General features: G+C 37.3%; 1 protein-coding gene across 1 annotated transcript in view; it reads right to left on the bottom strand.

Moving 5' to 3' along the window:
• The window catches only part of DNAH14 (dynein axonemal heavy chain 14), a 577,586-nt gene that overhangs the window by 350,699 nt on the left and 209,586 nt on the right, over positions 1–17,301 (bottom strand). The window contains 2 exon segments of the mRNA XM_074220908.1: positions 13,082–13,171; positions 15,731–15,902. Coding sequence (XP_074077009.1) covers positions 13,082–13,171; positions 15,731–15,902 — 262 coding nt within the window.

The raw sequence follows: 17,301 nt of genomic DNA, 5'->3' as shown, positions 1-17,301 counted from the left end.
GTTAACCCCCTGATTTTGGAGAAGTTACAAGATTATCCCCCCCCCTTAACTATCATCTGACTTCAGCGTCACATAACCACCCCTCTCCCTCTCACTTCAATGTCTCTTGATACCCTCCATTGCTAAGAAAGCAGATGTCTCAATCCCAACCCTCTGGTTTCTCACATCCTCCAAAGTGAATTCTACACAATTAATATATAGGTTGGAGGAGGGTTGGAGGGAGTGAAAAACCAAGAGCCTTGGACCCCATTTGTTTCTGCAACCACATTGTTAAATAAATTGTTGTTTGGATATTAACTACTTGGGATCTTTATTCTACCATAATAGTTGTTTATATTCTAATAGGAAGTATTTGTGTAGGACAACAAACTTGTCTTGAAAATGAATTGAGGAGCCAAGATGGCGACAAGAAGGGATCGAGTCTTAGGAGCTCTCTGATAAAACTTGAAACTAAGGACTCTAACTAAACTTTCCAGAGACAGAATCCACAAAGGGACCCAGTGAGACAGTTCTCCTACTCAAGGTAACCTGGAAAAGAGCAGAAAGGCTCTGCTCCCCAGGGTCAGAGGTGCAGCCCGCCAGAGGGGCAGCTGCCAGAGCGAGAGAACATCAGCCTCCTGGAGGCAGCCCCAGGGTGCTGGGAGCCGTGGCATCTCCTGAGCTGTACCCCGGGGAGCCCCGGGCACAAAGTGGGGGAACAGCAGGGGACCTCTGCCAGAGCGAGCACGTGGAGCCCAGCCCTCAGGGCACACAGGGAGCAGCCTGGTCTTTCAGCAGCCCAGATCCTGAAACAGAAGCAGGCGGAGCCAGTAAGCAGGAGCCCCCAGGGCATGAGCCCAATGAACTGAGGGAGGGGAGTGAAGAGAGAGAGACTGCAGAGCTCTGTCCTCTGCCTCTGAAACAGGACTCTGGGGCTCTGATCACATTCAGAACCTGATTGCAGTCTAGGCCCCCCCATAGAACAGCAGGGCCTCCCCCACCTCAGCCCTGTGGCAGAGGGGGGCGCTTATGGTCATTCACAGACCAGGAGGGAGGACAGAGCCTCACACACTGAGACCCTTGTGGGAGTGTCCCAAAAGCTCAGGAAGCACCCCAAAACAAGGCCCAGGCTGGGAAAATGAGCAAGCAGAGAAATAAGAGGAAGACCATTGAGAAATATTTTGCATATGAGCCCAAGAAGGATCAAAATACTCAGTCTGAAGATGAGGAAGCACAAGCTCCTGCGTCTAAAGACTCCAAGAAAAATAGAAATTGGGCTCAGGCTATTACAGAGCTCAAAAAAGACTTTGAAAATCAAATGAGGGAGTTGGAAGAAAAACTGGGAAAAGAAAGGAGAGAGATGCAGGAAAAACATGAAAATGAAGTCAGCAGCTTCGTCAAGGAAATCCAAAAAAATGCTGAAGAAAATAGCATGCTAAAAACCAGCTTAGGTCAAATGGATAAAACAGTTCAAAAAGTTATTGAGGAGAAGAATGCCTTAAAAAGCAAAATTGGCCAGATGGAAAAAGAGATAAGAAAACTCTCTGAGGAGAACAAATCCTTCAGACAAAGAATAGAAATTCAGGGAGATTGATGAATTTAACAGAAATCAGGAATCAATACTTCAAAATCAAAAAAATGAAAAATTAGAAGAAAATGTGAAATATCTCATTGAGAAAACAACTGATATGGAAAACAGACTTAGGAAAGATAATTTAAAAATTATTGGAATACCTGAAAGTCATGATCAGGAAAAGAGCCTTGACATCATTTTCAAAGAATTACTAACTGATCCCCCCGAGAAAGAGATCCCAAAAAACCAACCCCTAGGAATATTATAGCCAAGTTCCAGAACTCCCAAGTCAAAGAGAAAATATTACAAGCAGCCAGAAGGACACAGTTCAAATATCGTGGAGCTGCAGTCAGGATCACACAGGGCTTAGCAGCAACTACATTGGAAGCTCATAGGGCTTGGAATACAATATACCGGAAGGCAAAAGAGCTTAGAATGCAGCCAAGAATGAACTACCCAGCAAGGCTGAATGTCCTCTTCCAGGGAAAAAGATGGACTTTCAATGAACCAGAGGAATTTCAAATGTTCCTTTTGGAATGTCCAGAGCTGAACAGAAGGTTTGATCTTCAGATACAGGACTCGGGTGAAGTATGGAGATTGGAGGAGAGGGGGAAAATATGAGGGACTTAATGATGATGAACTGCATGTATTCCTGCACAGAAAAATGACACTGATAATACTCATATGAACCTTCTCAGTTAATAGAGCAGGTAGAGGGAGCTTTTATAGTTGAAGCACAGGAGAAAGCTGAATTCAAAGATAAAATATGGTGTAAACGAGTCAACAAAAAAAAAGGGAAATGTAATGGGAGAAAGAAAAAGGAGAGGGGGGAATAGGCCAAGATATTTCATATAATAAGATTTTTTTATTACAATGAGCTATTGAAAAGATATGGAAGGGGGAGGCAAGGGGGAATGAGGGAACCTTTGTTCTCATCAGAGGTGACTAGGAGAGGAAACAGCATATATACTCAATCGGGTATAGACATCTGGAGTAAGAAGGAGGGGGGAGCAGGGGGAAGGGGTGGGGATGTGAATAAAGGAGGAGAGGATGGACTATGGGGGGAGAGTGGTCAGATGTAACACATTTTCTTTTTTACTTCTTGCAAGGGGCTGGGATTGGAAGGCCTGTCCAGGACCATAGGGCCAGGTGGATTCTGGGCCTAAGGGGTGGTATCGGGGCTCAGGGCTTCTTTGCCCCAGGTCCAGGGATCTGTCTGCTGTGCCACTCAGCAACCCTACAGCAGAGTCAGAGTGAAAGGAGAGAGAAAATATAGTACATGGTAGTGGAGAAGTATGAAAGGAAGGAGTTGCGATCAGCAATGGCAACATTGGAAAAATATGGAAGCAACTTTTGTGATGGACTTACCATAAAGAATATGATCCACCCATGACAGAGTTGTTGGTGTTGGAACAAAGACTGAAGCACATTTATTATTATTATTATTTGGGGGAGAGTGCAGGGCAAATGGGGCTGGGTGGCCTGCCTGGGGCCACATAGCAGGGTGATCTTTGGGTGTCTGAGGACGGATTTGGACCCGGGTGCTCCTGGCTCAAGGGCCAATGCTCTGTCTGCCACCCAGCCACCCCTACTATGACTACTATTTTATTTTATTTTGTTTTTTTTCCTTCTTTTTGGTTTTTGCAGGGCAGTGGGGATTGGGTAGCTTGCATGTCACACAGCTGGGTGATTGTTGGGTCTACGGGGCTGGATGTGGGATCGGGTGCTCATGGCTCCAGGGCTGGTGCTTCATCCATTGCACTACCTGGCCATACCTACAATTATTACTATTATTTTTTTAATTTTAATTTTTTTCTCTCCCCTTTACTTTATCATCCAAGCAAGTCTATATTCATAGGGGGGAGGGGTATTTTGTTTACTCTTAAACAAGAATATTTTATTAATGTAAAAAAAAACCACTTGTACAAAATGAGAATAAAAAAATTAAAAAAAAAGAAAATGAATTGAGAGTAAGTATAGTGGAACCATGATCGTTTAGGAAAAGAAGAAAGTTGATAAATTAGATCATAGGGCACAGGGATAGGAGTCTGAGTTCCAATGGGAGGAGGGTGAGGAAGAAGTTTGAGGAAAGAGGTTTGACTTAAATATGGCTTATTATAAATAAAAAACAACAACACCCACAAAATAAAATATTCAAGCAAGCAACCAAACAAAACAAAATATAAAAGCTCACCGGATACTATAGCTTATCTCATTCCAGATATGTTCTTAGTACAAAATGATGCACATATTCTTATCTTTGACATTGTTAAACCATTTTCTTTCAAGACATTTTCAATCACAGAACTTGTTAGGGACTGTTGTGTGTGGTAATAATGTAAATTATCATCACCTGGTGCCTTTGAGCATCAGAACCTTATTTTACTAAGTACCATGGGAGTGGGAGTGGATTAGGGTCTGGGAAGGATATTTAAGCACTTATATTCTGGAGAATAAACATAGCACTTGGAGATCTTGGTGGAGTCTGCCTTGTCTTCTGCCCCTCCAATGTTCACCTGGGGAAGATTGAGGGAGTCCAGAAAAGAACTCAACAAGAATGGAACTGGGAAAATTGATCCACAATCCAAGTTTCATATGATTAATTATGAAATTTATAAAGACAATACAAATTCCTCTTATCCTGCAATCTCTACTTCAACTTCTTTTGATTCCTTTATCCCTAACCAACAGGATGAGTAAAGTAGGATTGAACAATAATTAATTCAAGAATAAGAACATAAAATCTGATAATGTATCTGATGACATAAAGGAGGTTCTGTAAAAGAATTTTTTCTATTCCCTTTCAAGTCATCCTAAAGATCATGAAAACTGCAGAAAAGAAGAAAAAATAAAAGGAAGACTTGTAGCTACTGCAGAGAAGCTGAAATTCAGGATAATTGTCTAAAATATACTATAATAACTTTAACTAATGTTTAATATTTTTTCATGATAAGAGAGGTCCTTTTGTGATCAGCATTTCTGACTGCAGATTTGTTTTTGGAGTGGGAAGAAGGATGATACAGGCAAGAATTGCATGAGATAATGCTTTACATGCACCATGAGGAAGGGACTTATACATAAGAAGACTATTAAGGTCTCTGGGTGGTGAGTTATGAAAAATTCTGCTTCTATAACTAAACTGAGTCACCAGGAGGACAAGGCAAGGTTGTAGCTTCCTTTAAAAGTATCATGTAGGGGTGGCTAGGTAGTGGAGTGGATAAAGCACTGGCTCTGGAGTCAGGAGTACCTGAGTTCAAATCTGACCTCAGACACTTAATAATTGCCTAGCTATGTGGCCTTGGGCAAGGTACTTAACCCCATTTGCCTTGCAAAAACCTAAAAAAACTTATCATGTAAATCAACAATGGCTTATTAAGGACCTTCAACATGTTGGGTAAGCATTCTGAGGGATCTAAAAGAAATATAAGCTATACCATTTTCTTAAGGGACAAAATTAGATAGGGAGATAAAATTAAAACACATAAAACAAGAGAAAAAACAAGGTGCTAAGCTACCTAGATATTTACTTTATGTATTATAGGGCTTCAAAGAAGCACACATAGTGTGCTGACTGAGTTATTTGGAAAAGTTTTTAATCACAGGAAATAGCATTTAGCATTAAAAAGATGAATAGATGGCATTCTGGACCGAAGGAGGTGGTGAAGGAAAAATTTCGAAATGTGAATAGTCTACTATATAAAGACTAGAGGCTAGTCTAAAGTAAGGTTGCCTATTTGGCTGTGGTAGAAAGTAGACAGATAGAGTAGGGAATGTAAAGCCTGACAAACCCACTTTCATCTCCTTTTTAAACAACAAAGTCAGTGTCAGAGACACTCCAAAAGAATGACCTCACAATCAGGGCAAGTGGTTTCTTACCAGATTTACCAAAGATTGAAATTCCTAATGATTTTTATCTCCTATTCCAATAAAAGGTTTTAAAATTATTTTAAAATTAATTATTTAATTTAATTAATTTTTTAAAATTATTTTATTAAATACTTTAAGAATTAATATATGTTTGTTGATTTATTGAGAGGCTGCAAGCAGTCTGGTTACAGTGTTCTAGATGGAATAAAAGACTAGAGGTAAATTGGGGGGGCATAGGAAGAAGAGGATCATGAAGTACAGGATATGTAAATGAGGGATAAGGCTAAGGAGGATAACATGATATAAAAGACAAGAGCGAAGAGATTTTCAAGAAGAATTTGGTATGAAGCAATAGAATGCTACAGAGTTTGTACTGAATTAGGCCTCAGGAATGGTCACTGGATTGAATGACTGGGAGAGAATGAGAGAGATCTCTGAGAATGAAATTTTATAGAGTGGTGAAAGGAGAAGCTAAGATGTAGGCACAGAAGGAGTAAGTATATGGGGAAGCTAGGTGGCTCAAGTGTATACAGTCTGAAGTCTGGAAAATGAATCTGACACTAACAAGTTGTGTGACCCCTGGGCAAATCACTTAACTCTGTTTACCTCAATTTCCTCATCTGCAAAATGAATTGGAGAAGGAAAGGGCAAACCACTCCAATATCTTTGTCAAGAAAACCACAATTGGGCTTGCTAATAGTCTTACATGACTGAACAACAAAGAAAACATAGGCAGGAGAGAGAGAACCTTATTTGAGAAGCAAAAACAAGGAAGGTGAGAAACTTGATAGTACCTGATGGGATTTGTGTGTTTGCTGGTAAAGGAGGAATAGAGAATATAGTGAAGGATTAGATGTGGGAGTGGTGATGGAGGAAAGAGAAGAGTCAGAGTGTTTCCAAGATTTCTTGGCTATGTTGTTGAAAGATGGCTCTACAATATATATATTTTTTTCATTCGAGAACTGTTAGTTCATTTTTTGACCAGTTACTTATTGGGGAATAGTTCTTTTTATTATCCTGAAATTTTTTGTGTTAATGATTAATCATTTGTTTCACAATAAAGTGAATTTAAAAAAATGGGAAAATTAGAATTTGGGATAGTGGTAGAGATGATTTGTTTTAGGTAAGTTGGTTTTGACAGGATAACATTTAAATAGAGATATTCTGTTGACAACTGTGAAGAGGAAACTATAATATAGCTATGAAGTCAGAAATAAAAAAGTATATTTGCAAATCAGTCATAGGATAAAGGAACATTAAGCCTTAGAGCTATAAGTGATTTAGAGGCTCTCTAATCCAGCTCTTTAATTTTATAGTTGAAGACATTTAAAGTTCAAACTCCTGTCACTTAAGGTCCAAACAGTTTTACTCCTCTCTTCTCTAAGTTATAAATATTATAGTAAAACCAGATGACTCACTTTTCTTCAAACATCCCTTAGGATTTTCCCCAGCCTCATAGCTTTGCTCAAATAAGTCTTTGTGACTGTTATACAGCCTGAATACTCTTCAGTTCCTTCTCTTCCTTCTCCACAGCAGCTTTTGAAAGTTTTTTTTTTCTCTTTAAGTCCTCAATGGCACTTTTTAATATAACAGGTGATAACTTCCTGCTCCAGTTTCCGTCAACTCACTATCTCCATTCTTTTTTCTTTTGCAGGGCAATGGGGTTAAGTGACTTGCCCAAGGTCACACAGGTAGAAAATTATTAAGTGTCTGAGGCCAGATTTGAACTCAGGTCCTCCTGACTCTAGGGGTGGTGCTCTGTCCACTGTGCCACTTGGATGTCTCTCACTATCTCTCTTCTTAAAATTCACAGGGCTTTATTCTTTCCTTTTTTTTTTTTTGGTCATAGATGAAGAAGAATCCCTATTCCTCACTTAGCCTAATCCCAGTAGAGGTACACTTGAATCCCATTTCTTCTGACTTCCTCAAAAACCTTGCTCCTTTTCTCTTGCGGATTTTCAATCTCTTTCTATACTTTCTCCTTTCCATATTCATAGAAACATGTCCTTTCTATATTCATACAATCTTGAAAACATAAAACAAAATCCAAACAAATATCTCTTTCATCCATGATATATCTTATCTTTTTTCTCTTATTCAGTGTTAAGATTAACCCCATTTAATTCCTTTATTCTACCACTAGACATTTTCTTTTACTTCTTGTAAAATTCCTTAACCTTTACCATCCTACTGAAATTCTCTCAAAGTCACCAAATGCTTAACTGTTACATAAAAATTCATCTTTAGTCTACATCCTTGCTAATACCTCTTTGATCCTTTTTCTTTTGATCTTTTTCCTGTCAATCTCATTCATTATCATGGTTTTCATGACTATTTCCATGGGCACCATTCAAATTACATATAACCTGAGAAACTTTTGTTTAGTCCCTATGCTGGATATCATAGGAAGTAGACAGAGAAAGGAAAACAAAGAAAAGATAAAATCTCTACTTGGTGTTTAGGAAATGATACTAACTAAAAATTGAGAGAAGGAAGAATTGTTTAATTTTTATTTTGCTTCTGTCTTCTCTGCAAAGGGGAATAACCCTTGGTGTGGAAATAATTGAAAAATGGCAAAGAGGTAGTTGATAACTAAAGAGATAGTAAGAGAACTCCTGGCTGTCTTTAATGAGCTCAAGTCACTCAGGTCAGATAAAGTATATAACCTTAAGGCCTATTGGAACTGGTATATTCAATTGCTGAACTGAAAGGTGGCGGATATTTGAAGGGTTGTGAGGGGAAACATTGCTGAGATTAAAGAAGAACAAATGTCCAGATTAAAAAAAAGTAGAAGAGAGTCTGCAAAATATAGGCTAGTGACTTTGACTTCATTTCTTGGAAAAATTCTAGAATTAATCATTCAAAAGCTAGTTAGGCATCATTTAAGAAGAAATGACTTCTTCAAGAGAAGGTCATGCCAGACTAACCTCATTTTCTCTTTTGAAATGATTATTAAACTAATCAATGAGAGGAATTCAATGGACATAATAATAATAATAATATTAATAATTCTTGGGGCAGAGCCAAGATGGTGGCACGAAGTCAAGAATTCCCAGAATTTCCCCAAGAAACTCCCAAAGTCATCAAATTATGACTCTAACCAAAATTTAGAGGGGCAGGACCCACAGAAAGACTGAGTGATACAATTTCCCAGTCTAAGATAACTTAGAAGTTCCACAGGATGGGTCTATTTCACTGGGACCAGGGGTTGGAAAAAGCCACAGCCACAAACACAGTGCAGTCCAGAGATCACCAGGAACAGTTTGAAGGGGTGGTGAGAGAACTCTGCTGCACCAGAATGAGAGCCGGCCTCAGAGCAGCCCTGCAGTGAGAACCTGCAGTGGGAATCAGGGAAGCCAGCCTGTACCTCCAGAAAGCAGCCCACAAATCTTAAGGGAGTTGGGGGAGACTGCAGAGGTCTCACTGCTCTCCTGGGACAGGACTCAGCTGTTTGCCCACACATAAATCCAGGTTGCAGTTTGGGATGCTACAACATCACTATAGACAAGCAGGGATTCTCCTCACAGCTCCAGGGCAGAGGAGAGGGCCTATGGTCATCCACATCCCAGAACACAGGCAAGAGGCTCTCATAAGACCTTGGAGGAATTAAGGTTACAGTGAGGTGTTTCAAACCCTCCCCACCCCCAAAGCCTTGGAAGTGTGGTTAAATCAGTCATAGGCTGAGGAAATGAGCAAACAAAAGAAAAAGAATCTGACCATAGAAAATTACTTTGGTCCCATGGAAGATTCAGAAGATGACAAAATTCTGTACCCAAAATTCTATACTCATAAACTCCAAGAGAAATAGAAAATGGGCTCAGGCTATCAATGAGCTCAAAAAAGACTTTGAAAAGCAATTAAGGGAGGTAGAGGAAAATTTGGGAGGAGAAATGAACACAATGAAGATAACTCATGCAAACCAAATCAATAGCTCGGTGAAAAAAATACAGAAAATACTGAAGAAAATGATATGTTAAAAACCAGTTTAGGCCAAATGGAAGAAGCAACACAAAAAGTCAAATGAAGAAAAGAATGCCTTGAAAAGCAGAATTGGCCAGCTGGAAAAGGAGATAAAAATACTCTCTCTCTCTGAAGAAAATAACTCCTTAAAATGTAGAATGGAACTAAAGGAAGCCAATGACTTTGTAAGAAATCAGGAAGAAATAAAACTATACCAAAAGAACCAAAAATTAGAAGAAAATGTGAAATATCTCATTGAAAAAAATCTGACCTTGAAAACAGATCCAGAAGAGATAATTTAAAAATTATTGCACTACCTGAAAGTCATGACCTGGAAAAGAGCCTAGACTTCATTTTTCAAGAAATAATACAGCAAAATTGCCCTGAGATCTTAGAAGTATAGGGTAAAATAGAAATTGAGGGAATTCACCAATTATTCCCTGAAAGAGATCCCAAAAAGAAAAACTCCCAGGAATATTATAGCCAAATTTCCAAACACCCAAGTCAAAGAGAAAATACTAAAAGTTACCAAATCAATCTAACTACCAAGGCTCCATAGTCAGGATTATACAGGATCTGGTGGCATCTATATTAAGGGCCTATGGAGCTTAGAATATGATATTCTGGAAGGCAAAAGAGCTCAGATTACAGCTAGTACTAGCAATTGTGGGGAAAAATTGACATGATAAAAATGGACTTATGATAAAGAAGGGCAATTCATTTCAGAGATAGTTGTTGGAATCTGAACACAGATTGAAGTACATTTTTTTCTCTCATTATTCTTGTGGTTTCTCATCTTCTTGTGGGGGAGGGGTATATGTTTACTCTCATAACAAGATTATTGTAAATAATATAAAATAAATAAGCCAAAAAAATCTACTGGGACAATTACACATTTTGCACAGGGACAGAAACCAAAATAATTATTTTGAGCAATTTGCAGGCTTGTGTGGAATTGATATCCAGAACTTGATCACTTTCTTCCTTTGTCATTTGGGGTCCTACCTTTTATTATACTAAGTATCTATTTTTTCAGGAGCCCTTCAGTTTATGAGATTTATTGTTATTGACAGTCAGTATGGGATAGTTTAATATACTGAATTAAAAGGATGCTGACTTAAAAAAATTCTTAACGTTAATACATTGGTTTGTGCTCAGATATTGACTGATTATGAAATGATTTTATGACAATATCAATACATTGTGATATCTGATTGCAGTGTTCTGAATGTATTCAAGAAGGGAGAAAAGGTTAAAAGACCAGTCAAATTTTTTTTTGTTGCTGTATCTGATTTTCTAAAACCCATTTGGGGTTTTCTTGGAAAAGATACTGGAGCGGTTTACCCTTTCCTTATCCAGTTCATTTTTATAGATAATGAAGTGAGGCAAAGAGAATTGTCCAGGGTCACACAGATAGTTAGTGTCTGAGATCAGATTTGAAGTCAGGAAGATTCATCTTCCTGACTTTAAGCCCAGCATTCTATCTATTGTATTATCCAGCTACCCAACCAAAATTAAGGGGCACCAAAAGAAAAAAATTGCTCAGTTCTAGTAATATTTTGATAAATAATATCATGCTATTCTTGTGGAGAAGGTGAAGCAATATGAATCAGATGACAATATAATTAGATGACTGATTGACCCAATTAAAAGAGTAAGTTGCTGATGGTTCAATGTTATTGTGAAATGATTCTGGTAGGAGTTTTTCTAGGGATGTGTGCTTTGTCTTGCTTTATTTAATGCCTTGAATAATCACTTGAATGGACTTGCATAAGATTAGAAAGGTAATGCTTATCAAATTTGGAGATGACACAGAGCTGGGAAGGATAGATCATATTCTGGATGATAGAGTCAGGATCCAAACTGATAATGAAAGACTAGGTTATTAGGTTGAACCTAATAAGATGAAATGCAATGGGGTATCAAAAATCATTCATAAGTATAAGACTGAGACATAATAGACATCAATTGTTCTGAAGTTTTAGTGGACCTCTAACCTCAATATGAGTCAGTGGCAGCTGGAATACTTAATGTGAACTTGGATTGCATTAAAGGGGATATGGTTTCTAGAAACAGGGAAGTGATAGTTCCATTTTGCTCTGCCCCTCATCAAATCTCATCTGAAATATTGTATTCAGTTCTGGGCACTATGATATATAAGAACAATATTATTCAAAAGATGTCCAGAAATTCGTTACCAGAATGGTGCATCCTAGAAATATGAAGGGCAGGTGAAGAAACTATGTATGTTTAATCTAGAAAAGGAGATGAGGGCAACATAATGGATATTTATAGGCACTTTAAGGATTGTCTTGGGAAGGAGAGATGAGATCTGTTTTGTTTAACCCCATAAACCAGAACCAGAAACAATGAGTGGAAAGAACAAAGAAACCATTAGAGGATTAATGTGGAAAAACAAACAAACAAACAAAACAAACAAATCAAAAACCCCATATGCTAACAGAGTTATTCCAAGGTACAATGGACTGATTTGAGAAATGGCAGTTTCTGCTGCCTTTTAGACCTTTGTGCAGAATTTGGATGATCCCTTGTTAGTTATTTGAATAACTTTCATATATGAGATAAATTGGGAGGTCCCTCTTCACTCTCAAAAATCTGTGATTCTGTGAATCTATGAAATTTTAATCTTTAATCTTGATTTTTTTTCTACTGAACTCTGGACCAGAAGACCTACTATTCACAGACGTACAGAGAAATATTTGAAGATCAGTGATAAGGAAAAACAAGGTTGGGAAAGTTACTTGTGCACTGAGTTCTCCTTTTCTATTCTTGCAATGTGTGCATGCATTGTGTATTTGCTAAATAATTTAAGCTTCATTCTACTTTCCCACAATGGGGATAGAAAGCTTAGCAACTAAAAAATACAGGGAGATAGCTGGAAATTGCTATTAAGAATAAATAAAGCAGATAGATCTAATTAAATAGTTGGATTTCTGCTTGCATATTAGCATCTACCTGATTCTGTATGTAAGGCATGGTGGAAATATGCAAATACCATTTAAAGTCAGCTAAGCAAGATTATGCCATGCCAGGAGAACTGACTCTCAATAAACTAAACTTAGGATCGTTCAGTGACTGAGCCCTCAGCACAATAAATCCACTTGAAATAGTGGTAGAGTGGGATGGCGATTTTTTTTTAAAGCAACAAGCCTTGGACAGACAAATCTGGCAAAACTGCTGTTATATCTCTCTATTTCTCAAGATTCTTATGTTCCTCATGAAGGAGTTATCAATCAGTCACTTAAATTTGCCCAGTGGAGAGAGCACTGGACTTGGAGTCAGGAGGGTGGGAGTTCAAATTCAACCTCAGACACTTGCTGTTGTGTAACCTTGGGCAAGTCACTTCACCCTGATTGTCTCATATCCAAGACCATCTCCAGCCATCCTGATACATATCTGACCATTGGACCCAGGTGACTCTGGAGGAGAAAGTGAAGCTGGTGACTTAGAATAATAACACTCCTCACTCAAATTCAATTTACATGCTTGTCATGGCATCCATCACTTCCCTGATGTCATGGTCTTCTTCGAGAATGAAGGACAAAAACAACAGTACTTTACCTACTTAATTTTTTTTTTACTGCCATAGCTTTTAGAATCTAAGACAAAGGATTGCAAAAATATAACTCTGCATTTATTCAGAATCTAAAACAAAAGATTGCAAAAATATTTTACATTTACCTGGATTTGATTGTAAAACTCTATAACTTTATTTTTCTGAGATGGCCAAGGCTGTAAACCTAGTTGTTGTGTTGCCATGTCTATTGCTTTCTAGAGGAAAAGAGAGAAAACCATAATAAATGGATTTTTAAAAAAATATTATCTTTGCTTCTTAATTCAATAATCCTCAAAATTCCATTTTAAGCACCAGTACTTTAAGTTATCTTTAACCATTCGCTGTTAAAAAGTACCATAGGACACTTTTCAAAAAATTAAATAAATATTTATTAAACACTATATTATATGCAAAGCTTTGTACTGAAAATATAATGACAAAATGAAAATGGTTCGTGTCTACAAGGAGGTTATATTCTTCTTCATAGAAGAATATAGAATATTACAAAAATTTATGTTTTTAGTTATTGGTTTTTTGGTTTCATATTTTTTAGTTTATTTTATATTATTACAATAATCTTGTTGTGTGAGTGAACACAATCCCCCTCCCCCCCCAATATATATAGAGAGATCTCAAGAATAGTGAGAGAGAAAGAAAAATGTACTTCAGTCTGTGAGTCTGTGTTCAGATTCCAATGGTTCTGCCTCTGGGATGAGTTGCCTTCTTTATCATAAATTCACCAGAGAAATTGGTTCAATATTTTTCCCACAGTTACTATTACTAGCTGAATTTCCTTCCACTCTATTCCTCCAGGCTGTTCCTGGAAGGCTGGAGCTGGTTTGCTCCAAATGGGCTGTGCTACACTGCAGCTCTTTCCAATTCCCAGCCCTGGTGAAACAGACCTTTCCTGTAGATCTTCTAAGTTGTCTTGGACTGAGAAATTGTATCACTCAGTCTTTCTGTACATTCTGTCCCTTCAAATTTTGGCTAGAGTTATAATTTGATGGCTTTTGAAGTTCTTTGGGGAACGAGTTTCCAGGAATTCCTGCCTTCAAGCACCATCTTGGTTCTGCAGTTGCAGTTATTGTTAAGGAATATTTACAATTTTCAATACATTGCTTCAAAAGGAAAAGACTCTTCACAAGTTAGGGTGGTTAAGTGGTACAGTGGATAGAGCACCGGCCCTGGAGTCAGGAGGACCTCAGTTCAAATCCTACCTCAGACACTTAATAATTACTTAGCTGTGTGGCCTGTGGGAATAAAGAAAAAGACTCAAACAATCCAGATAGTTCAAGGAATGTGTTCTAATAATATACCTTAGTATAGTTAAATTTTATTTTAAAACCCACAAATATTTTAAAAGGAAAGGGAGTCTAGAGATAATCTGGTTTAATTTTCTCATTTTACACATGAAGAAACTGAAATCAAGGAGGTTAGCATGACTTCCCCAGTCACATAGTAGTAAGGAAGAGTCAGAATTTGAACTATGTTTCTTTGACTCCAAATGTTATGCTCTGTATGTCTGATCTGGAGGATTCAGACAATCTTTCTATTGTAACACCTACATCTTTATACCACTGGATGAGAAAGCTAAGATATAAAGAAGCTAAATGACTTTCCTAAGGTGGCAAAGCCAATGGCAAAGTTAGAACTTCTGATTCACAGCTTTTTGTCTTTCTACCATTTGGTTTAATTCAATAAGCATTCATGAAGTGCTTGTTATGTTGAAGACACTGTTAGATTCAGTGATAGAGGACACATAAGAATATTGTCTTCTGTGACTTCTGGCATAGATGGTTTCTGAATATAAATCTGATGTCCTTGACAGTGACACCCTTGAGATAGAAGGGCTAAAGATTCAAAAGGCAATCTCAAAACACCAACTTAGGGTTTTTTTATTTTAAACTTTTATTTTATTTTTAATTAAACATTTAGTTTCTCTCCTTGCCACTTTCTTCCTTTTCCCTACCTTCATTATCATTTGGGGAAAAAATCAAACTCTCGCAACAAATATGAATAGCAAAGGAAAACACTTTGACTATGGACAAAAATGTAGGTCTTACTTTGCAACCTAAGTCCATCACTTTCCTTAAAAGAAGGGGAGTGTGTGCTTTACATTGGTTTTTGGAAAACATGGTTATCAATGCAATTTAAAGTTCTTAGTCTTTACAATTTAATTCTTGTGTAAATTACTCTCCTGCGTTTGCTCATTTCACTCATAAGACTTTCCAGGTTTCTTTGAAACTTCCTTTTTTCATTCTTTGACACTATTTCATTCATATGACATAATTTGTTCATCCATTCATTAGTAGATAGACATCTCCTTAGCTTCCAATTCTTTTCTGTCATAAAAAGATCTGTTAAAATATTTTAATATATCTGATTCCTTTTCAATATTCTTTCATCTTTTGGTGTATAGACCTAGTAGTGATATAACTGAGTCAAAAGGCATAAACATTTTATTGAATCTTAGAGTCTAGTTATAGGTAGGTATTGTGATTATTTCTATTTTACAGTTGAGTAAATTGAGGTAAATGGAGGTTAGATGATTTGCCCATCTCACATGTTAATAAGTATCTGAGTCTGGATTTGAACTCAGATCCTTCTGATTCCAGGTTCAGAGTTATAGCCATTGTATCACCTGATTTCCTCACTGAAGAAGGAAATCATTTGTTATAGCTATATTGATAGAATCTTTACATGTCTTTTTCCCAGTTGTCTTCCTTCTAAGTCACTGATTTAAAAAAAAGTGGCATCATTAAATTTATATATACCTCCAAGTTCAGATTCTTCACAAGTGGAACTGAAATTTCAGGGAATATATCTCTCAGAACACTTTCAAAAAGTGGAACATCTTCAGGAAGAAATTTGGGTAAGCTAGCTTCGTTCACTGCCCTTATAATGACAAGAACTTCTTCATTTTCAGTAAGATCTTCATTGGTGTTCCTTTAATAGATCAGGGTGGAGTAGGGGGTGAGATGAGAGGGAAGAAGGAAGGACATGTGAAAACTCACATTAAGGTGGAGCAAACAATTCAATATTCTTTGCTATGACAATATACCATCAGCATTATTGCTGAGCACTTTTCACAACACTCTATATGTTGTACAATATGTACTTCCTATATTCTACATTCTATTTTTTGTGGTTCTCTAATTCTAGTGACTAAATGGGATGGCAAAGAATTTCACATTAAGGTAGGTGACTTGACAAGGATTTCACATTGTGAGTTCCAGCAACTAAATTACTGCTTATGGGCAACCTAAAAATTATTTGGGTCTAATTAGAACTCTCTTTTGATTATTGCCATGTCATTTTAGAGTTGCTCAGGATTGAGGTCTGTTTTTTTTTAAATTTTTCTCTATTTCAAGTTTGCAATGGTCCAATAATTTGCTACCAAGTGGCAGTGTACTATAGTTGAAATTTTCTGGGCTATCTGCATTTGTGAAGGCAGTTTCCATACCAGAAATTTCCAAATCTAACAAAACCCCTAATCCTTTGCATATCTACACATTTCTTTGTGTGTGTATATGTGTGTTAGTATGTATATATGCATTTGTGTGGAACTAGATTCTTGTAATAACAAAATCTCAACAAAAGTTAGAGCAAGATGCCATTTAGAGAGAAATGGGAGGGAAGGGATTATGTTGGGTTTCAGTGGGTGGTGATATATTTTCAATGAAGACATACACTGGAAAAACAGCATTAGTGGACAATTAAATGATGGTAAACTAGTAAACTAGACATACAGTGAAAGCTGAGGATGCCCAAAGGATATTCTGGATGTTTCACTGATACCCATTCAATAAGAACCTTCCAAAGCTGAGATTTTGTGCTACTCTTCTCAGACTAACTCACTCCTTTGGAAATTAGGCAAAGATGGAGAAACACCTCATTCAACCTACAAATTTTAGACTTGATCTTAGCCAAAAGGCCGAGAAGCGATGACCTACAAATTTTATATAAAGACCTAAATGAGCTGACTAGAAAAATATGCATTGAGTATAACCATTGTTGTTTTAAAGGTTGTTATTCAGAACATATTGTGTTATAGGAGAGAAAATGGCATTGGAGGCAAACCCCTCCCTCCAACAAAACACAAAAACCCAAAACAAAGCCCAGCAACCTATTTGAAAATAATTTTTATATTCTAAAATGTGATATACTTTCTTCTGATGATGGGAATATTTTATCACAAGACAGGAGCTATTCTAATACTTATACACACTCATTATTTTTTTACTAAAAAATTGTTGGAAGGTGCTTGATAGCACAGAGCATAGAGCACCAGACCTGGAATTTAGAAGGCATGAGTTCAATTCCAGCCTCAGACACTTAAAAGTTA

This window comes from Macrotis lagotis, chromosome 2, assembly GCF_037893015.1.
Source record: "Macrotis lagotis isolate mMagLag1 chromosome 2, bilby.v1.9.chrom.fasta, whole genome shotgun sequence".
Lineage (NCBI taxonomy): Eukaryota > Metazoa > Chordata > Mammalia > Peramelemorphia > Peramelidae > Macrotis > Macrotis lagotis.
The sequence above is the reverse complement of the archived record's forward strand: the minus strand, read 5'-3'. Positions and strand labels throughout refer to the sequence as shown.